The sequence below is a fragment of the Mangifera indica genome, chromosome 2 (assembly GCF_011075055.1).
Source record: "Mangifera indica cultivar Alphonso chromosome 2, CATAS_Mindica_2.1, whole genome shotgun sequence".
Lineage (NCBI taxonomy): Eukaryota > Viridiplantae > Streptophyta > Magnoliopsida > Sapindales > Anacardiaceae > Mangifera > Mangifera indica.
Window position 1 is genome coordinate 14,269,324 of NC_058138.1, and position 23,221 is coordinate 14,292,544.

A 23,221-nucleotide genomic window follows, 5' to 3' on the forward strand; every position below is an offset into this window, starting at 1 on the left:
AATGAATTGTTTTTGGTATTTGGATTGTCGATTTTGAATTCCATAAAATAATTGGACTCAAGTTTAACTATGTCTACTTGAAGGGTAAAACTATAATAACCCAAAAATGAATGGATTAGAATAGAAAAATGAGGTGTTGAGTTTATTCAATTTGGATAAAGCTAGGTTAAAAATTGGAATAGTGATAGGTCATATGAATGGTTATGCAAGTTAGGTGCGTGGACTTTCATGATTCTAGATTGATCTTATCTAATGATTTTATTTCATATCCAAAAATCTAGATAATCGCACATTTCATGTGATATTGTGATATGATACAATTTATATGAATGATCGTATATGTCTCATGCATGACCATTCATCGCATTCTATATAAATGAATCAAATTTCAACTTTTTAAGACTTTTGTCAATTTCATATAAACCCCATATGCCCATCGTGCTCACGATATTCCTAGCAGACTCTAGAGTCATCCATAGCCTCCATTACCTTGGTGTCTCATGTAAATACCTTGTTGTTGTCCCTGAATTAGATTAAGAGTAATTCACACATCATAATGATTTATTAAGACGAATGAGCCACCAGAGGGAGTAGGTAACCTTAAAACCCCCTATGGTTGGTTGTTATTTATAAATTAAATGTATTTTCATTCCTATAAATAAATCCTGGTGGGCTATGGCTAAAATTACAATGTAATTAAAATTATTTATATAGTTGTTTCGTTGTGCATCCATGTTTTGACACCATAAACCACTTACACTTTTCACATCCAACTAACATACATCTCATATTCATATAGTCTCAAAACTCAAATTATCATCCAAAAAACCAATAAACAAGTGTAGATAGCTAATAGAGCAAAAACCATATTAACTATTCTCAATTCACCATGTTAATTATCTAATCCATTTACTCTAAATCATACCAAAACCATATGTAAACACATCTACACCATGGATTTGCATCATAACAATCCAACATTTTCAAAATTTCAATTCAACATCCATATCCATCATACTTTTAATAAAGCTCATCATACCCAACAATGGTCTCATAATGTATAGATTTCTAGTAACTTGGATTGTATCAATAATCACTTGTTAAAGAATCAATCTAGTCTAGGTCTCCCCTCCTAATTGATTTGTAAAGATTAAAAGTTTTGGGTAATGAAAATTTTTCATATAAGGTTTCTTGAGTGTAAGGAGGTGAAAGAGATAGTACAAATTATGGTTTCATTTTATAGATTTTTGACTAGGTAATCATCAAAACTAGTGCTCCTTAGTTAGGAGTGATTGTTCTTCTATTAAATCATTTATTGATGTGATGTTATATAAGTCATTCATCTATCCAATATTGAACAAGTGTTCAATCCTTTGAAATGACCTTTCAATCTTGTATATTTTTTATAATTTAACTTAAACATGGTTTCTCATAACTCACATTCATAACCTTTTATAATATTGAAAAAGTGTTATATCCTTTTAAATAAAATTACGACCTTATGTATCTTTTATAATTTAACTTAAACATGGTTTCTCATAACTCACATTCATAACTTTTTGTAATATTGAAAAAGTGTTATATTTTTTTAAATAAACTTACGACCTTATATATCTTTTATAATTTATCTTAAATATTATTTCTCATGACCCATGTTCATAATATAACCAAATCAATAAAAGGGTGCAATTACCAAAATAACTTTGATACACATTTTGTGGGTATTCTAACAACCAAGTCTACCACTATGATCACTTTGTTCCTCTGCCCTACAATGACTAGCAAAATGATTATACCTTGGGAAATAATGTAATTGCCAGTGAATTCATAGAGTTATGTTGTCATAGGCTTCAAGTTTGTGTATGTAAGTCTTATCTTTTTATCTTGACATTTATTACCAGGCATCATTATAAGGATGGTGTACCCACCAGGCATTTACTTCTGTGAAATTGATAGTTTTACTTTTTCCTTTCAGACATTTTATTGGTCATAGTTTGAGAGTGTGGACACTAAAGATAGGTTGCACCGTTGCCTCTCTAGCATATCTATATTGGGCATGCTTGGTGTGCCTCTAATGTGCGTCCCCTTAAAGATTGCTTAACCATGTCTTTTAGGACTCAACAATAGTCAGTGTCATGATTAATGTTGTTATGGTAACAATAAAACTTTTCAGGGTCATGCTTGGTATGGTATCTCTTCAGAGTTGCAAGGCATGGGAATGCTCCTGCACCTTCAAACATGGCATAAATGTGATCTATTAAACCAATTAGGTGGTGTGGTCGTTGTAGCAAGTTAGCAAAATGGGATTCTTTTTTGGGTTCCTCTCTCCATTAATTTCTTAAAGGCTTTCTGTCTACCTTCGTTATCCTTTCTCTTTCCCTTTGATGCGTTCTTGTTCTTCGGAGGGGTTCTTGTTAAAGCCTTTGAATCAGTATTCTTCCAGGCAGCTATAGAGCTTTCCGTCTGCAAATGTGTCTTAGACATCTTGTAGAAACAGGCCAAGGAAGTGCATTCCTCATCTTGAAGTTCCTTTGAAATCTTTATGTGTGGACGAAATCCACCAACGACTAGTTTTCGAACTAACTTCTCCAAGGCATAGGCTATTGTGGAGAGTTTTTTGTCGAAGTGCTCTAAATAAAATTTAAGTGTCTCATTCTTTTCTTGTTGCACATTCTCCAAGTGATTTAATAGCATGGACAACCATCTGGTTGCTTGGACTCACCAAAGGAATTGCGTGGACAATTGATTCCAAAAGGTTATGGAACCAACCAACAAGTGGTTTCTTGAACCATTTTTTGACTCCTCTTGTGAGAACAATTGCTAGACATCGATATTTTAAAAACCTTGTAAAGCTCTATGATGTCATTGAATGCATCTAAATGATCTTGTGGATCACCAATTCCATCAAATGTGATGATTAATGGTGAATTGAAGCCACTTGGTAATGGTGTATGACACCTATCAAGAGAATAAGGATTCTCCAACTACAATTTCTGGCTCATCTTTCTAAGCTTCCAAAATGTCAAAGGCTTTCTTGAGCCCTTACAGTAGTGAGATGTTCACTAATTATTTCTCATCCACCCACTTTGCAAATGCTCATCAAGCATTTAGATGGTTGAATAGATCAAGTCTTTTGGATCAACAATTACCTAACCTATCAAAGACACTTTTCGAGCCAAATTGTAGTGGTAGCAAGAAGATAGTATCCTCATAATATGAGTTATTTTTTGCATGCCAAGGATTACTATCTTCATGGCAAGAAGGGTTCTATGCATGTCATGGATTAACACTTTGATAACATGAGTTATGCTTTGCACATCATTGATTGACGTTGTCATGGCTTAAGTTATGGTTGACGTTGTCATGGCTTCAGTTGTGGCTGTACATATCATAAGTTGATGATGCTTTAATAGTCTATATCCAAGATCTTTTGGTTTGAGTTTTGGGTCCATTACTCTTTCACGGGCCAAAAAACTTCAAACAAAACTTGAAGTGCTACTTAGAGGGAATACTACCCATTTGGAGAGTCTTTGGGTCAGAGCAAAGAAAGTTAGAGCTCATATGAATCACATTCCTTTCTTGTTTGCAAGGTTAGGCATGAATGGGCTGCAATATATTCTTGTTTAGAGTTTCTTTTATTGTTTTATAGCTCCAGCTAAATTCAATCTATTGTTTCAGGAATCTTATTAAGTACCCTCATAGCATGATCAAAGGCAATCAGACGTCTATAACCAGGTTAGTCATATAAGTACCCTTCGCATATTTAGCATTTTGTTTCATATGAATTAAGTCTAAATTGGTTTATGCTATGCAATTTGAGATGTCAAAACTTTATAACAATCAAGAGCCAATTAGTGCAACATAAAGTTAGCAATAACATTAGGGGTTAGTAAAATTAATGAAGCATTAAAATTTTTAAATAATAGATTTGGATTCGAGTCTTTAACATATTTGTGAAACTCAAAAAAATTTTACTTAAAAAAAAAAAAACCATAGAGTCAGCCATGCTGGTCCAACATCTTCTCCAGAAAGTATAATTTGATTTTACAGTGAAATACAATCAATCCCCATATCACTTTCCTATTTAAAAGTAGAATAAGAAATTGGAAAAGGCCTAAATTGTTGAGATTGAATTAATATTGTAATTTGAATTTGTTTGTTAGTTCCTACAAATCTATATTTCAATCTAATAGTTAGATGTTATTTCATTGATGTAAAAAATAATTACCCTTTTAATGTTCCTTTCAACTTCACCGATTTTTGAAAATTATCATAAGAGAATTTGGAAGAGACCAACCCTATAAAATTGGTCCCATTAGAATGAGACTCGAAATAGAAGTTCCAAAATCCATAAATAAGTTTTTTGGGGGTGGGTGGATGGGGGTGTTGTGTTGTGGTGGGGTGGCTTTGTTTTGTGGGGGCGTAATTTTTATCTGACTGCAAAGCACATGAAAAGGTACACTATAATTTAATCAAATGTCAGAGCAAACAAAGATTTAAAAAAAAAATTTGCTTCTGTTTCTCTGCTGCCAATTTCTTTAGTTGTCAGCCCCATGTGATGTTGGTAACCTTCATCCCACATGTGGCCTTCTGTTGAAAATAAAATGTGACAGATTAGTCACCCTTTTTTGATAACGTAAAAATTACTTACTTTATTCTCCTACTTTTATTTCATCTGAAAAACTGTTTTCCTTTGCATGTTTTCTTACCAACCTCAACGTAACTGTCATAACATTATACCCAGAAAAGAGACACAAGGCCTTGGAGAGTATTGCTATAATGCTATCAGCACAGGAAGAATTGCCTTCTTAACGCAGAGCATCCATCGATAGATGAAGATCCTACATTCCAGTTGACGTTGGGGACAATGATCCCCGACAAAAGCTGTAGCATCAGTGAACAGATCATTGGTACCGAGACAAAGTTTACAATCCAAAACACATAAGTTAGCTTGAATGTATTAAGACATGCTCTAACATGTAATCGGAACTGCATTCTGATACACCATCACAGCCATACACCAAAATATTATTATCCATACTCCAACATTGGCCAGTGTCGATATAAGGATGTACATTGGTTAGAGTTGGTGTAAAAATGTTAAGATCTCAAATGCAAGGTATGAGACTTGAATATCCTATTGAAAAAGATGAACAACTAGTATAAAATTTATATGGTCTTACGTTTTTCTATCTCAATAGTTAATTTTTAAGATATGATTCTCCTAAAATTTATATCTTTTGATATCAGAATCATTATCATATCTCTCAGTTACAATCGTGCAAAGCACAAATGGTGACACCAACATTGCAATGTTTGTCAACCCACGTGAACACCAAGACTACAGAATGTGGTAATGTATTAGTATCCCAAATGCAGGGTCTGACATTGCAATCTTCGCCATCCCACGTGAACACCGAGGCTGCAGAACATGATAATATATTAGGACCCCAAATAGAAGGTCCTAAGGTTCATATCAAAGGACAATGTTGTGATGTTGGGTGCATTGTGGCATCGTGCATAAAAAATCAGTCAATATTCCAAAATTCTTGCTTAGCGTCAGGGGATGGTGCATCAAAAACTACCTGTCTCAGCTCCTTAAGACTCGCTGGGTTTCTCCTTGGACAAAGCTCATTTTCAGTCTTTTTTTTTTTTTTTTCAACATTACAAGAGAAAACAGAAGGATAGCAAAAGGGGGAAAACTATGTATTTACAACTGTGTAATAAGAGTTTTTAACCCCTTCTAGTTTAGGCTTGTAGTCTGTGTAATGAAATACATAACTAGAAAGTAGAAAAGGGAAAAAACCCTACTCTCATGAATCAGTTCATCTACCGTTTATGTATCCAATATGCGTTTGCTGTTAGTAGTATTGTATTGATGCTTCTACTGATCTTCAGTGCAGGTAATTAGGCTATACATCTTTAGAGGATTCTTCTTCTTTGTATATGTTTTTCTATTTTTCTGCATGAACAATGAAAAGCGTTTCAGATTATACCCGAAAATTGGCCTGAAAAGTGCAGAGTTATGATTATAATCATCCATGTTGGCAATGCTCACCTTTATTACCTACATTTTGATAGCTTCATGCCCATCCTAAAACCTGAGGAGACAATTGAAAGCGTATCTAAATTACAATGAAGTACATTCTATTACTGTTATTATACTACGAGAGAAAACATAATATATTGAGAAGTGAAAGCACCTTGGCATTTGAAAAAGAAACAAATATCAATGTGAAGCCATGTCAGTCACGGAAGTATTGGGCGTTTCTATATTAATTTCAGAAGATGGTGTGGCTGAGATTCCAGTGCTTTTGACTGCAATGGCAGGGGATAAGTTGGGTGTGCTACCCTCGGCTGGCTTTTTCGTTGAAGCGAAGAGGTTATCAGGGAGAGTGAGCTCGATGCTACTACTATGACCTCTGAAGGGGAAAAACGAAAAACAAGATGGGAATGGAGATAAAATCAAGAGAAGCATAAACCAGCAACCCTGAAAACATAAAGCAATATACAATAGGAAGATTTGAATTCAGACCGTTCATGGAAATCACACCCTAATGGGTTGGAGCTTTCCTCCTTCCTATCGCCAGAACCATCCTTCTGAAGACAAGCTTCATCCACTTCTAGCTGAGCATATAGCTCTGTACCAGCTGCAACAGTTGATGGAACATTGGAATTTGAGCTACCACCTATGACACCAAAAAATGATAACTAACCAACTTCTCCCAGCTTTTCATAATTGATCAAATGGTATCAAATAACTAAGATAAAATAAAAAATACCTTCCAAGACTTCTTGATTGATACCACCAGTTCGAAGAATGAGATTATGGTTGATATCGTTATAAGCAGGTAAGGTGACAGGATTGCCGATGGACAGACTATGCTGGTGATGGTTAATAGGCTGATTTGTCAAATTTGGCACTTGTAGATTCAACAACCTTTTCCTTTGGAATTCAATTGCTTGCTGCAACTCAAGTTGTTCATCAAATTTTCTTCTCAACAGCATGTCCTGTGTTTTGAAGAACACCTTTGCTCCTGTAAGTGGAGATAAAATGAATATGAGATTCTATTACTTAATTATTTAAGAAAATAAAGGGAGTGAGGAAATGAAATGAAATGTCATATTATAACACAGAGTTATTATAAGCACTATCATTCCTATCATTCTTTCTGGAAGCCCTCAAGCCACTAAAAGGGTAACTACTGGGGAAAATGCATGCTTTCTTCTTTACTTACCAAGAGGGTCATATGAATCTCTGGAATCACCAGAAGGGGTTGAACATGGTGACAAACTCCCCCTGTCAAACTGCTGTTGCCTTCTGAAATATTTTCAGTTAACAATTTAAACTTCAACGCAGATGATGATGAAAAAGAATGAAATAACAAAGGAGACATAGAACGCCATACTTCTCTGTAACTTTTCCTTTTTCCTTGTACGGCTTGACTAGCACACGTGAATCACATATAAAATGAGGATTCCCTCTGGCCAGAATGCGTCTTACAGTCTCTGCGTAGAAAAATGTGACAAAACCAAACATTCGCTTTGGCTGGTATGGGATCCTCACATCTTGCACCAGTCCAAAAGTGCTTTTAAAACAAAAAACAGAGGAAAGAAAATCTTGGTCAAATTTTTCAAAATCAAGATCCTGAAATGTAAACATATTCTCAAGGGCCATGGACTTTTTGAAGAACAAAGAAAGAAAGGGGTCCAATTAACACAGCAGCCAAAATAATCATCCCATTTTGTCTATAATAAACCAGAAAAAAGACAAGAGAACTGTTGAAGAAGATAGTTGACCAGATCTCATGTTTTTAGGAAAAGATATGACAGAAATTTACTTGCTATTTTAGTTCTTTCCATAATAGAATAGATTAGCATAAATTGTGTAATTAGCCTTTTATACACCTAGAAGTTAGGCATCTAGTTTTCTATTTAAACCAGATTGTAAAATGTAAACAGTGTGAATACAATTTTACTTTACCTTTCTCCAAGTTAACATGGTATCAGAGCTAGGTTCTCAACTCTGAGATCTAGGCTGTTTTTTCTTTTATTTTTTGAGACCCCACAATGACAACCAACCTAGAAAACCAGTCAAATCAAACCGATCAACATACTGTCCGAATCTCCAATTTAAAACTTAATGGAGACAATTTTCATCGCTGGTCATTATCTGTCCGCTTGTATATCCGCGGAAGGGGAAAGATTGGGTATTTGACTGGTGAAAAGAAGGAACCAGGCAGGAAGGATGCAGAATATGCAACTTGGGAGGCAGAAAACTCAATGGTTATGGCGTGGCTTACCAACTCTATGGAGGAAGATATAAGCGCAACCTACTTAGGATATTCAACAGCCAAAGAGTTGTGGGATAACTTGACAGAAATGTACTCAGATCTGGGAAATCAATCTCAGATCTATGAGTTGCAACTGAAACTTGGAGAATTAAAGCAAGGAAATGAGACTGTGACAAAGTATTTCTCAGCAATGAAGAGGTTATGGCAGGAGCTGAATATTTTTAAAGACTATACTTGGAAGGATCCTTCTGATGCAGCTCATTATCAGAAGGAAGTGGATAATTCTAGAGTATATTCTTTTTTGGCAGGTTTGAATGTAGAGTTTGATGAAGTTAGGAGTCGCATTATAGGCAGACGTCCCTTATCTTCTCTAAATGAGGTGTTTGCAGAAGTTAGAAGGGAGGAGAGTAGACGGTCTGTTATGTTAGGGAAAAAGGAGCCAGTACCTGCTTCTATTGAAACTTCAGCCCTGGTTTCACAAGAAAATACGGCTCTTAAAGCTGCTGCTCGCAAACCAGAAGATAAGAAGAAAGTCTGGTGTGACTACTGTCACCGTCCTCGCCATACAAGAGAGACATGCTGGAAATTAAACGGCAAACCAGAAAATTGGAAGGCGAGGGAGAGGAGTTTCCCTAATGCAAATTCAGCAGAACAAGTGTCTCTCACAAAGGAACAGATAGATCAGCTCCTGAAACTAGTAAACCATTCATCAACTCCTAACTGCTCTCTTGTCCACACAGGTAATTTATCTACCAGTTTTTTGAGTCTCACCGATCACACACCTTGGATCATTGATTCAGGTGCTTCCGATCACATGACAAGCATGTCTTCTCTATTCCACACATACATTCCATGTCCTGGTAACAAAAAGGTCAGACTTGCTGATGGTAGCTTCACTCCTATAGCAGGGAAAGGATCTGTTAAAATCTCTAACGCTATCACCTTAGAATCTGTCTTGCATGTTCCTAATCTGTCTTGTAATTTACTGTCAGTCAGCAAGCTATCAAGAAACTCCAATTGTTTAGTCATTTTCTCACCTCAAAAATGTGTTTTTCAGGACAGGAACTTGGGGAAGGAGATTGGCAGTGCTAGAGAAGATGGTGGGCTCTATTATTTTGGAGGAAAAGATCAAGCAGTAGGGTTATCTTGTGATGTAAATTCTCTCTCAATTAGAGAGCAAATAATGACTTGGCATTATAGGTTAGGTCACCCTAGTTTTCCTTATTTAAAGCATTTATTTCCGGTTTTGTTCCAGAAATTAAAAAATCAGTACTTGCATTGTGATATATGTTCATTCTCTAAGAGTACCCGACAGTTATACAACTCAAAACCATATAGGGCTTCAAAACCTTTCTATTTGATTCATAGTGATGTTTGGGGGCCTTGTAACATCACTTCTTTATCTGGCAAAAGGTGGTTTGTGACTTTTATTGATGACCACACTAGACTATGTTGGGTGTATCTAATGAAACAAAAATCAGAAGTTCAACAATTGTTCAAAATATTTTATAATATGGTTGAAACACAATTTCAAACCAAAATTAGTATTCTAAGAACCGATAATGGTAAAGAATACTTCAATCAAATTTTAGGACAATTTTTACTTGAAAAAGGCATTCAACATCAATCTTCATGTGGTCATACACCTCAACAGAATGGGGTTGCAGAAAGAAAAAACAGACACCTTCTTGAGGTTAGTAGGGCCCTCATGCTAGCTATGAATGTTCCACATTATTTATGGGGAGATGCAGTTCTAACAGCTGCATATTTGATTAATAGAGTTCCCTCTAGAGTCCTAAATCATAGAACTCCCTTGAGTTGTTTAAAGGAATTCTTTCCAGACAATAGATTGCACTCAAATTTACCTCTCAAAGTTTTTGGTTGTACAGTGTTCGTGCATATTACAGATGTGGGTAGATCAAAACTTGCTCCTAAGGCTGAAAAATGTGTTTTCATAGGCTATGCAACTAACCAAAAAGGGTACAAAGTGTTTAATCCTAAAACTAAGAAAATACAGGTTAGTATGGATGTTGTATTTCTTGAACGACAACCATTTTTTGAAAATCATCTTCAGGGGGAGAAGTATAACAGGGTGTTTGAAGATGAAGCTGCATGGACTGGAACAGGTACTGGAAAAAGTTTCCAGGATCAGACCAGTACTGGTGCTAGCTCACCTGTGCCTTATCTTCCTCATCTCCCTAGTGTTTTGGATAAACCCATAGAAATAAACCCTACAGATCAGACAATTTCTCTGAGTCAAAATTTGCCAACTACAGGGGGAGATACAACATCACAGGTACTAAACGAGGACCCTACAACCGAGATACAGGTTTACACCAGAAGGAGACATCAAAATAATAGAGACCATCCTTCAACTCAAGGCCAAAGTCAATCAGCTAACCCCATGGAACCTGGTCTGGAGCTACACAACACAGGTAATCCCTCTATTACTATTGAACCAAATTTTTCCTCTCAAACTAATTCTGGTCCAACAGTTACAGAGTCAAATACAGAGCATAATACCAGAGTTTTTGACACAGATCTGGACATTCCAATTGCTATTAGGAAAGGTGTTAGATCATGTACTAATCATCCTATAGCCAAATACATGTCATACCACAAACTGTCTAGTGAACATAAAGCATTTACCTCAAAAATTTCTCATCTTTCTATTCCTAGAAACATACAAGAGGCGTTAGAGTGTCCTAAGTGGAAAGAGGCAGTCATGGAGGAAATGAATGCACTAGTGAAGAATAACACATGGGAAAGTGTTGTATTGCCCAGAGAAAAAAAGGCAGTGGGATGCAAGTGGGTATTCACTGTCAAATGTAAAGCTGACGGGTCCATAGAGAGATATAAAGCACGTTTGGTAGCTAAAGGATTTACACAAACACATGGTCTTGATTATCAAGAGACTTTTGCACCTGTGGCTAAGGTAAACTCAATTCGAATCCTATTTTCTTTAGCTGCAAATTTTGGATGGTCATTGCATCAACTAGATGTAAAAAATGCCTTCCTAAATGGTTATCTAGATGAAGAGGTTTTTATGGAACCACCACCAGGTTTTGAGCATTTAGTTGGCAGGGGGAGAGTATGTAAACTAATCAAGTCCATATATGGACTAAAACAATCACCAAGGGCTTGGTTTGAGAGATTTGGAGAAGTAGTAAGAAAACTAGGGTATAGACAAAGTCAGGGAGATCATACCCTATTTGTTAAACACTCTAGTGAGGGAAAACGAGCTGTCTTGATTGTGTATGTTGACGATATTATCCTAACAGGGGATGATGACAGTGAAATAGACAGACTTAAGAAGTTGCTGGCAAAGGAATTTGAAGTTAAAGACTTTGGATGAGGCAGATATTAGAAGACCTAAATATCAAGTTAACTTCTCCAATTAAGCTATACTGCGACAACAAGTCTGCCATCGCTATAGCTCACAATCCAGTCCTGCATGACAGGACCAAACATGTGGAGATTGACAAGCACTTTATCAAGGAAAAAATTGACAAAGGACAGATATGCATGACTTATTTGCCTACTGCACAACAAGTAGCAGACATTCTTACGAAGAGCCTTCCAAGAAGACAATTTGATGAGTTGGTGTCCAAGCTGGAAATGAGAGATATTTTCAAACCAGCTTGAGGGGGAGTGTTGAAGAAGATAGTTGACCAGATCTCATGTTTTTAGGAAAAGATATGACAGAAATTTACTTGCTATTTTAGTTCTTTCCATAATAGAATAGATTAGCATAAATTGTGTAATTAGCCTTTTATACACCTAGAAGTTAGGCATCTAGTTTTCTATTTAAACCAGATTGTAAAATGTAAACAGTGTGAAGGCACAGCATACATGAGCATGCGTACAAGGGTGCTTCTACTCAAAATCATACTCCATATTTTGTGGCATATAATCAACATCTCAGCGCACAACAAACTGTGAACTTCAAAGTGCAGGACTATAATAATTTATATGCAGTGACTTTAAATTGAGTTAAGAAGGAAATCCATCTGAAATAAAATTTTGGAGAAAGCAAGAGATTGTAGCTATTTAATAACTACCATACAAAGATTATTCAACCTATGTTTTTTATCAATTAATGATAAAATTTTGAATTTTTAATATAATTTCTTATAGATAACATAATGCCAGTTCTTGCTGCCCAATAAATCAACAGTGGATTCTCTTAGTTAGAATTGTATTGAATAAAAATCAAATTGAAATTTGTAATACTCATCCAGCAAAGGCAAAGAGGTATATTGCCATCACAGTGAAACATCAAAACAAGGGTTCAGCAGCCTTCAAACTTTTAAAAAAGATGAATAGTGACAAATAAGTTATTTGCAAAGACTGTAAAGGCAAAAATCAGTAAAATGGAGGCCAAATATAATCAACAGCACCACAGAGAAGTTCTGGCAACTATATTAATAAATATAATAGGTACAAACCTAAATAGCTATTACTATAGCTAGCTATCTTAAAAAGGTGAAATGAAGTGGATAAATGTTTAATTGCCACTAGAAATGATAGTAGTAAATTCACAGCATTTAAAAAAAATAAAAACTACAAGTGCATCTCATGCTCCACCAAGAGTTCCCATCCTAGCCAAGAATTGGGAAGTGCTACTTAAAAATTGATGTTCAAATATCATGATTAATTTCAGAGTAGTGATAGTGGAAAATTACAGGCCATGTCCAGACTAAAAGGGTTTAAGACTAACAGCACAGTAGAAATGGCATGAAATTACAGGCTGCAGTCCCAAACTACATAAGCTTCTAGCCTAAGGAAAAATTCATTCTTCACTGAAAAAATTTTTTTGAACATATATTGAACTTCTCAGCCCCATTCCAAGTAAGAGATAATATGAATCATTCTAATGCAGCATTATATCAATACACCATTGTAAACTTTGTCGTCAATGAACCAAAGAGTTATACTCTGAAAAAAATGAATAAATAAAGATAAAGTGTGGAAAAATACCTGAAGTAATTAGAAACATCTTCATCCTTAAATGTGCTATCTGCTGGGAATGTCAAGTAAATCTGTCTATTTGCTGAGCTCCCTTTCTCTCCCAATCCCATTGCTAGAAAGTCGTTCCTTCCTGCTCGGCCCTGGCCAAACTTGTAAAGTTCATCACCTAACAGCAGTGCTGTGGCAGCCACTCTATGATAAATCAAAATGCCATGAAAACAAGACTAGTTAGTAAACAGTTCTAAACCTCAAAACAAAAACATTTGTATTAACACAGATAGAGATAAGTTGGTGAAAAGCCTGTCCAATCCTTTAAATCTGCAAATCCCATAAAAACAACAGACACCAATCCAAAACCCAAACTAAAAACCAAAACAAACTCAAACAAATTATCAGTATAGTTGTACAAATATATGGCAACACAAAGGCAAAAAGGCTCAACGAGACATCTCTGGTATGCCTTCTTCTGGTCATTTTTTCCCCAAAATCAAAACATACTGATGTGTAGACCTACACAAAACACAGTTATAGAGTAAAAAAAGCAAAAAAAAAAAAAAAAAAAGAGCATCTCTATTATACCTCTGGGTATCATTTTGTTGTCGCATCAGAAAGTCATAAGGCGATGGTGGCGAAACCCCGGCCGCAAACTGTGAAGCAGCCAATCTCTGCTGCTGCAAAGCTGCTTTCATTCTCATCATATCTTCAGGTTGCAGATAAATACCCTCCATTTTGCTAGGAGAACCAACCAGAAAACCATTTCCATCATTCTCACCAAAATGGCTATGACCAAACTTGCAATTGTCACCGTTCTTGCAAAAGCCTCTAGAAAAGTAAAGACAAGGCTTATAACCAACATTGAAATTTGAATCCTCACTACTAAAGCATGCATCACTAGCTGAGAAACTTCTTCTATGAAAATGGGTATCTACGTTACTCACATCCCCACTCCACTTCCCTTCACAACCCAGTTGACTTCTCCCACCAATAAAGTCCTCATTTTTTGATGACTCATCCAAAAATGAGAGATAATCATTAAACTGAAGCTCATCTACAAAGTCACTACCACTCTCACCAACAACCCCACCATTTTTTAGATGTGGAGGCAACAAAGAAGGCCCTGCACGTATGTTTTCATAAGAAAGGAAAGGACTTGACTTTGGGTCAGATAAAGATGAGTTTTTTGCAAACTCACGCAACCCATTGGCAACTCTAGGAGATAGTTTACCAAATGGGTTGTTGTTCACATTGTTGTTTGCCGCGTTGCCCAGTAGAGCAATGGGGCTAGGTGAAGGTGACGTGGGTGCAGATAAAGTGTTAGCCGAAAGTCCCAACTCAGTTTTGGCTTTGATAATCAAAGATTGCAGAAGGGTTTCAGGGCCTAAGGCTAAACGCAACAAATCTGTTTCTTTAAAGTCATGAATGAGGATAAAGCCCATGATTTTTGAGGCGTTTTCTGGCTCTAAGCTTCTGATTTTGTTGAACAAAATGCTTGTTGCATCAAATTCATCCATATTTGTCCTTTTTTTTTTTCCTTTTCAAGTTCTTTGCTTTGCTGGGTGGCTTCTGGTTATGTTGAGGTGAAAAGAGGGAGGAGCGGCAGTGCGGTTGAGTTCTCTGAGGGTTTTCTTTTAATTTGATTTTTGTTGTACTCCAAAAAAAAAAAAATTAAAAAACAAAGGGATTTTTAATTAAATTAATTAATCATATTTGTAAACGTTAGTTAGATATTAGTTTCAGGCGCAATGTTCTATATATATATATATATATTATTTTATTTTTAATTTAAAATTATTTAACTATTTGATAACATATATTAAATATATATTTATTTATATATATATATATATATATATATATATGATAAACATATATAATTTTATTATATTTGTAATATCTCACTCCAAAACACAATATTAAATAAGGAAGGCATTATCAAGAGAGAAAATAACTTTAAATTTGTGTATCTGTCAATTTTGTTAAAATTTTAAATTAGAAAGTTTATGTATTATTATTGTGTTGGTTTATTGTTAATGTAGAAATTATTTTTAATATTTAGGAATATATAGATAGTATAAACTTATTATGTTGCTTTAATATAAAATAGATTTAGAGTTTTAGGGAGCATTTATAAGAAAAACAAAGTATAATGTTTAAAAAAAAAAAACCCTCAAATTTGGCTTGAAAATCCCTAATTAACATGAGTTTTTACGAAAATAAGATTGCGAACAATTGCCTTTGAGTTGCTAACATTTGGTAGACACATGTCAAAATGTCATTCACGACTTGTGAATTAGTGAATGTAAGAGTCGTCAATCATAGATCATTCAATGAAATATCTTTTTTCAACTCTTCAATATCGAACACTAAAAACACTCGTTAAATATCCAATTAGGTGTCTTGAGGAAGTACAAGAGATTTGTACATCAAACTTTCTTCTAAAATTTGTTTTAACAGCGATAGAAACACAAATTTACTTAGAATCTTGGTAAAAAAATCCATAATTAGTAAATTTCATCAGAGGAATCTTTCACTTTTCTTTGTACTCACCACAGCCTTCTCATATTGTACTAGACTTGCTTCTCTCATGGATTTCGCACTTAGATTTCGAGCCCCTCCACACAGTATTTGTGAAGGAAAATTATCAACAAGCTATAATACGTGTGCTTTAATTGCCTTTTGTACACCCAATAATCCAATGAATAAACAATATATTACAGTAAGAAAATATAATTTATCCCTATTTTTATTTTTAGTTTTAAAAATTAATAATTTTTTTTAGAATTTAATTTTAAAAAGTTACTTTTTCACCGTACCATCTAGGGTTTGTAAGATTTTTATATTTTATAATTAATAGTCGTTTCTCTTAAACTTCAAAATATTATACTTATACTTCCAAAAATTGATTCTTTGTTTTTAATTACTGTTCTTTCCGATAAGTCACTCTAGCAAGTCCTTCGACATCTCCTTACCCTCCTCGGTGGTTTGTACAGTGTGAAATTTATTGAAAATTTGATCAAAATGTTCAATTTTTTTCACATTGTGCAATGATTTGTAAGTTGTTCACTATTCTGGACAAACATTGTTCACGAAGACGAAATGTCTTTATTTGAGATAAAAATGTTTCTTCTCATCTTCAACAAAGATGGTTTTGTCTTTATTAGAGATGATAATAACAAGGGAGAGCGACAAAGAGATCAAGAGAGAGAATATCAATGACTGAGAAGGAGATGTTCACTGAAGAAAAGGAGTTTGACACCTTAAAAGAGAATTTATTATTTTTTAAATTTTGGATAGAGAGAAAATTATTATATTTTTGAATCTTTGAAAAAAATATGATAATTTTTATTTTTTAAATAATTTTATTTTTAATATTAAATATAAAATTTAGTAGGTAAATAAATGTTTAAATTTTATAAAATTAATAAATAAAAACATAAAAAAGGACTAATATTTGGGCGATAATAAGGTCATCGGCCCTTATTTTAAATAAATAAAGAATGGAGCAGAGGAATAATAAAGTGAGGCACTGAAAAAAGTGCAAAGATTAATAAATAAATTTAAAATTAAAAAAAACAAAAAGAGAGAGAGAGAGACACGTCAGACGGAGTAATAATAAGAATATCCAAAACAAAGAGCACTGTCAAGGACTGCAACAACAGACCGTGTGTGCTGTCACTTTCTCTTCCCTTTTTCTCTTTTTCATTTTTATTTTTATTTTTAAAGATTTTAATTTTTTGCAGACGTACACATCGACTCCACTTATATGCAGAAAGTGTATTTTCTATTTCCAAAATTAGATCAAGAAAAACTCTAACTTCTCTTTCCTTATGTCAGCATATAATTCAATTTTTCCTTTAATTATTTTAAATATCAATATAATCGATTATTTTTAAATAGATTAAATAATATTTTTCATACAAATTTTAATGAATCCTTTTTTCACCTTTCAAATTGGAAACTACATTTCCCCCTTCATCAGTTAAAATTGTTAATAAAATCTATACTTTTTTTTTAATAATATTGATGAAAAAACAAAAATATTTTCTAAATTAAATAATAATTTGTTTTTGATATATATATATATAGTCACAAATTAGAAAAATTGAAAACACTATCAAAAATAAAGAGACCGACAAAAGAAACAAGAAAACAGTTTTGACAATCTATTTAGAATAGTGCAAGAGGTTGAAGGTAAGTGTTGGAAAGTCATAAAAAGTTGTCGGACATATAAGAACAAAGTCGAAAATGGATGAACAAAGTTGAAAAGTCTTTAGATCAATGTCAAAAGTTGGAAACATTGAAGAATTATGTTAGAACAATCGACTATTATGTATCACCGTTCTCACAACACTGGACCGACCACAATTTGATTGGATTTTCTTGATTTTGTCAAGCCAAGATGCATAGTCTCACTATTGATTGAGTACAAAAAAAGATGAAGGTTGGAAGGGTTTGGACTATTGAACCTACATTGCAAGGACCTCACACCCATTGCCCTTGCCACTTAATGGTGCATCTCATTGTCACCTGCTCATTCTGTTAAATTAAGATGCTTAGACTCGCACCTAAATGTTTTCTGGTATCTAAAAAATAAATGAGTTAAAATAAAAAGAAAGATGATGAAGAAGAAAAATAATTAGGATAAAAATGAAATTATTTGTATTGTTAAATGTATAACCGATATTAACCCAATTATATATTATATAAAATAACAAAATAACTTATTAGAATCTAAGTCTATAACTTTACAATATATTATAACAATAAAATTATATATATAAATAATTATATATTATTATATAATTAAGTGTTATTTTATCAGTAATTTAAAATTATTAAATTATATTATAATATATTATTATAAATAATTATTCATGTTTGGGTAAGAGTGAACGGGGGAGTGGAATTTTCCCTTTTGACTTGGCTGTTTGAGTTGAGGAACTAAAATTTATCTTCAATGATGGGTCAACACACAAATTTCATCCTCATTCAATCTCTCAACTCTTCATTGCATTCTTTATCTTTTAACTTCTGATGGCCATATCCTTATTTACTTAGGATTAATTTTCGATTATAAAATTATGAGAATAATTAAAAGAGTTTTATAGTTGAATAATGTTATATATATCTATTTTTAATATATAATTTATGTACATAAATTATATATAATTATATGATTAGATATTATTTTATTATTCATTTAAAATCATCTAATTATATAATGACATATCATACGTATATATAAATTATGTATTAAAAATGGGTATATATAATTTTATTGATTAAAAAAATTGGTCGATGAAGGGAACTAAGAGTTGGTATCTTCAATAAGTAATATTATATGTACAAATAAATTGTACAAACTTATTTATACAATCCGATATATTAATATCAGATTGAATGATTTTAAAATGAGAGAAAAAGTAAGTAATTATACTACCCAATTATAGGTTATTACCACAGTTTATACAAATAAATTTGTATAATTTATTTATACATATAATTTTATTTTTTTTCAATTTTTATACCTATTTATTATAATAAAATTATACATATATCTTTTTATATATATAATGTATAAATGATATGTCAATCATTTAATTTTAGGATTTTAATATCGAGAAATTAATGATGAGGGTGCAGAAAATTTTATTAGGCCAGAGTCTTATCCAGGTTCCAATGCCCTCGGCCTTATAACTAGATTTTAAATAGGTTGGACCGCCTAGGCTAAACCTGCCCAGCCCAGGCCCTCTCTGTTAACAATTTAGGCAAATCATTTGTGCTTCTTCAAAGATGAAAATAATTCAAGAAAAAAAACAAAATAAACATGAGAAAATTAATTATTGATATCATATTTTGAAATTAAAACTTATATTAAAATTAAACAAAATATAAATTACAGTATAAAAATTGTTAGATTAATTTAGAATAACATTGTGCATCTTAATTGCTTTTAATATGAATGTTATGCGTATAACTTTTGTATACAAATAATATTATATCACCATATGATTGGATAGTAAAAAATTAAAAATAAATGATACCCAATATTATACTGACATATCATTATATATATATATATATATATATATATATATATATATATATAGTTTTATTAAACAAAATTATAACTCTGAAAGTAACTAATATACCCTCCTTATATTATTACCAATTAATCTCTTGATTCCATTTTATAATTCATGAAGGTTTGAAGGCAACGTCAGTGTATTAAAATAATAGAAGGTAAGTTTTCGTAATAAGTGGAGTAAAAGAGACACCTCCCAATAGTCTCAGGGGGAAACAATATATATATATATGATTTAATGTCATTTTGTTTTTAATTTAAAATTATCTAGTAATATAATAATATATCAATTATATATTAAATATGTGTATACATAGTTTTATCGAAATAATAATTGCTTAGAAATCTTATCCTAAATAATTAATTTGCTACAGTACCTTTAATGGAGTATTATTGTCCTTGCGCTAATCATCACCAATACTTCCTGATCTCCTTTTAATTGGAATCTTAATTGAATTGGGTCCCTTATAGTTTTAAAGAAGGCCAAATCATGACTACACTAAGTATCTAATAATTTATGGGGCAAAGCACTATGTCCCACCCAAGTTTTAGTTAAATCTCAAAAACATACCAATGAGAATTCAAAAATCTAAACATCCACCTATAAACTAATTTTTGTTAGAATTTTTTGTTAAAAACAAAGATAAAATTATTATTTTGCTATTAAACTTTAAACTTCTAAAAATTTATATCATTTCATCCAGTAGTTTAAAAAATTAACAATTTTTTTCATAATAAAACTTTGAAAAACTACAATTTTCCCCTAGAGTTTCAATTTTTTAGGTGAGCCACCTATCCACTAGAATCTGGTGGTTCAACGATGGCGAAAAAGCATTCAGAAGCACATCATCATATAGATTGATGATTCTGGAGGACGAGGCATCAATCTGGATGACGTATCATCATCCAAAAGTATCGATTTGGACGACGATGTCTCATCTAGAAGTGTCAATGCTTCTAGATACTTCTCCTCCACCATTGAGCTACTGGATTCTGGTGGATCGATGGCTTACTTGAAAAATTAAAATCCTAGAGGGAAATTATAGTTTTTCAAAGTTTTATTATGAGAGAAAATTATTAGTTTCTAAACTAAGAGGGAGAAATAATATACAATTTTAGGATTTTAAATTTAATAGTATAATAACAATTTTACCCTCACTCTAACATAAAATTCAAGCAAAAGTTAGTCTATAGGAGAGTATTTGGGTTCTTGATCTATCATATATGTATTTTTGATATTCAACTAAAACTTGAGTAGGAAATAGTCCTTTGGTGATAATTTATTGGTATTAAAATTATCAAAAAGCTAAAAACAATTTAAAAAAGATATATTTTATTAATAAACAAACATTTTAAAAAATATATATTAAAAACTCGAGGACAATTCTAAATAATAATACCCATAATTAATATTTAAGTATTACTGAAAAAGTGTTTATTTTTTGATAAAAGATCATTTATGTTTTTTAAAGAGAAATATTATACATATCTATTTTAAGTACATAAGTGAGTATACACTTATGTATATCATCATATGATTGAATATTATTTTATTTAAGATTCAAAATCAATTAATCATATAATCACACACATCAAATATGTATTTCTTTATGTACTCAAAACAAAGACGCATACAAATAATGACACCAAGTGGTTTTTACTAAAAGTCGAGTACTTAATGTACTTCCGTTTTTCTTTTGTATGTGATGGAGCTTTCAATTGCATTACTAGTAATTTAGTGCTAACAATAACAATGATCATGGTTACTTAGCAAAGAAACACTGTTTTCAATCTCTTTTGGCAAATTCTTTTACCTTTCTTCATGCATGCTACAAAGGTTAACAAACCAACACTTTGATCCTTTTTTGGGTAACAATAAACTTAATTCAAATCGAACTTTTCCTTCAAAACCAATCATATTGAACAAGTAAGTCAAAAGTTTGATATTGTAATATCGTTAGAGGAAACTTAAATTCATACTCTCTTATATATAAAGTATCTTCTTTTCTCATTCAAACTACTCCTTACAAGATAATACTTTGATCTCTCTAACTCTTCAATCCCAAACAATTACTTTCTCTTTGATCTCATCAAGAGTATTATACATGTGTAAGTTGACATAAATTCTAACACATTTTTAACTTCAAAGGGGTAAGTTTTAGGAAAGCTACAAACACACCAAAAAATTTATTAGTTTGTTATATAAAGACTAAAACAACCTTTGTTTAATTATATAATTTTCAATTTATAATCCTTTATTTTTATTTTAGATATAAAAAAACTAAAAAGAATCTTTAGCATTTTTTTTTCAAAAAAATTAATATTTATTACACTTTTTATGTTCTATTTTATTTTATTCAATTTTAGTACATATATTAATAAATTTAGGGTATATTCTTTGATAAAGGGTACTTGATAAAGCAAGGAATTTTTTTGAGTGCCTTTATTATTATCCAAAATCCTTAGATATATATGTTAGTGTCATCAAAACTTAGAAAAGGAAATTGTTGCATTCCAAGAACAACTTACAGTATGCTCTTGTATCAATAAGGAAGACAATTCAATTAACAAAAAAATTACAATAGATTATGTGAAAAATTGGTGGGTGCTATTAGGTTATTAGCCCCTAATCACCACAATAAACAAATCTTAATAAGATAATCAACTTGGGCTAATCTTGTTATTAAAACAATATTGTTGCTTTCAATTAATTACTTGTTTATCTTTGCTCAAAAAGAAAATTCTTCAGCAATATGAAGGCCTTTTGCCTGAATTGAGGTGTCCAGCTATTTAGCTTGACATTGGGGCATCAAGATGTTGACATTGCAACTTAATCAAGGTTAGATTATAAGACTATGGCTAAAAGACTCATTTCCACCGAAGGTTTAGTAACATATTCTCAAACTCTTACCCACAAAATTTTAAAAACCTAAATACCCATCTTTCATCTAATTTTTGTTAAAACTTTCAATTAGATGTAAGAGTAAAACATCTGATAAAGAATGTTAATAAAAATTGAATAAATGATGAGTATTTGAGTTTTTAAAACTTTACTAGTGGGAGTTTGTAAATAGACTAAACTTTGAGGGATAATAAGTCTTTTGGCCTAAGACTAGTGAGTGTAATTAGCGTCGTAACCTAAGATTTGTATTGAAACAGTTATCATAATATTATCTATAAGTATGACGTTGTAAAATCGATTATAACTGTTATTACTAATATGGCTATATAATTAATTATTGTAACTTAAAATATTAAAAACTAGTATAAAATTTAAAAAAAATGTGAAAGGTTAATGTCAGAGTCTAAAATGGTTTTTCCCTAATTAATTTTTATATATTATTTTCAGATCACAAATCAAACAAACCCTGCAAATCCTAATAACAAATCAAATAAGGATCCAACAAAATGGAGGATGGCAAAATGATGGAAAAACTTAGAACCAACATGTTGCTGCAAATGAATCTAAACAAAGCTCACAAAAATCTCCCAACAACCATCAACATTGGCTTCAAATTTTGCAGCCTTAAACTCTCACAAAGCTTTGCTCAAGTAATGAGGGGCCAAAAATTTTTAAATGTAGATGGAGGGGAAGCAACAAAAACAGAGGACATGTAGACCCAACATTATTAAAAGCAGTATAATATAAGTCTCTGCCAAATCACAAGGGCACAAAAACCCATAAAATCAAAAATTTAAAAATTGATTATTTCTTTTTTAATTGATGAATGAATAAGGTTAAAAAGATTGAAAGTGAGAGGAGTGTGTAGTGCCCAGATACCATTCATATAAAATGTCAGAACCCATGTGACAATGTGGCCCTTACCCATTCATGTCCACCTAAAACAACCACAAAATGAGACAATACACT

The 23,221-nt window shown here is 32.3% G+C and overlaps 1 protein-coding gene across 2 annotated transcripts; it reads right to left on the reverse strand.

The window, feature by feature from the left end:
* Positions 1-5,687: 5,687 nt before the first annotated feature.
* LOC123209285 (zinc finger CCCH domain-containing protein 55-like) lies at positions 5,688-14,959 on the reverse strand. Of its 2 annotated transcripts, none has more exons than XM_044627208.1 (9): positions 13,845-14,959; positions 13,275-13,457; positions 7,410-7,589; positions 7,239-7,318; positions 6,783-7,037; positions 6,536-6,689; positions 6,202-6,422; positions 6,059-6,100; positions 5,688-5,962 (listed from the first exon to the last, which is right to left on the reverse strand). In XM_044627208.1, the coding sequence occupies exons 1-7, from the start codon at positions 14,774-14,776 to the stop codon at positions 6,230-6,232; spliced, it is 1,977 nt and encodes a 658-aa protein (XP_044483143.1). In that variant the 5' UTR covers positions 14,777-14,959; the 3' UTR covers positions 5,688-5,962; positions 6,059-6,100; positions 6,202-6,229. The 2 variants fall into 2 exon arrangements, with proteins under 2 accessions (XP_044483143.1, XP_044483141.1); XM_044627206.1 differs by having other exon boundaries at positions 7,239-7,321; positions 13,845-14,956.
* Between the last annotated feature and the right edge of the window lie 8,262 nt (positions 14,960-23,221).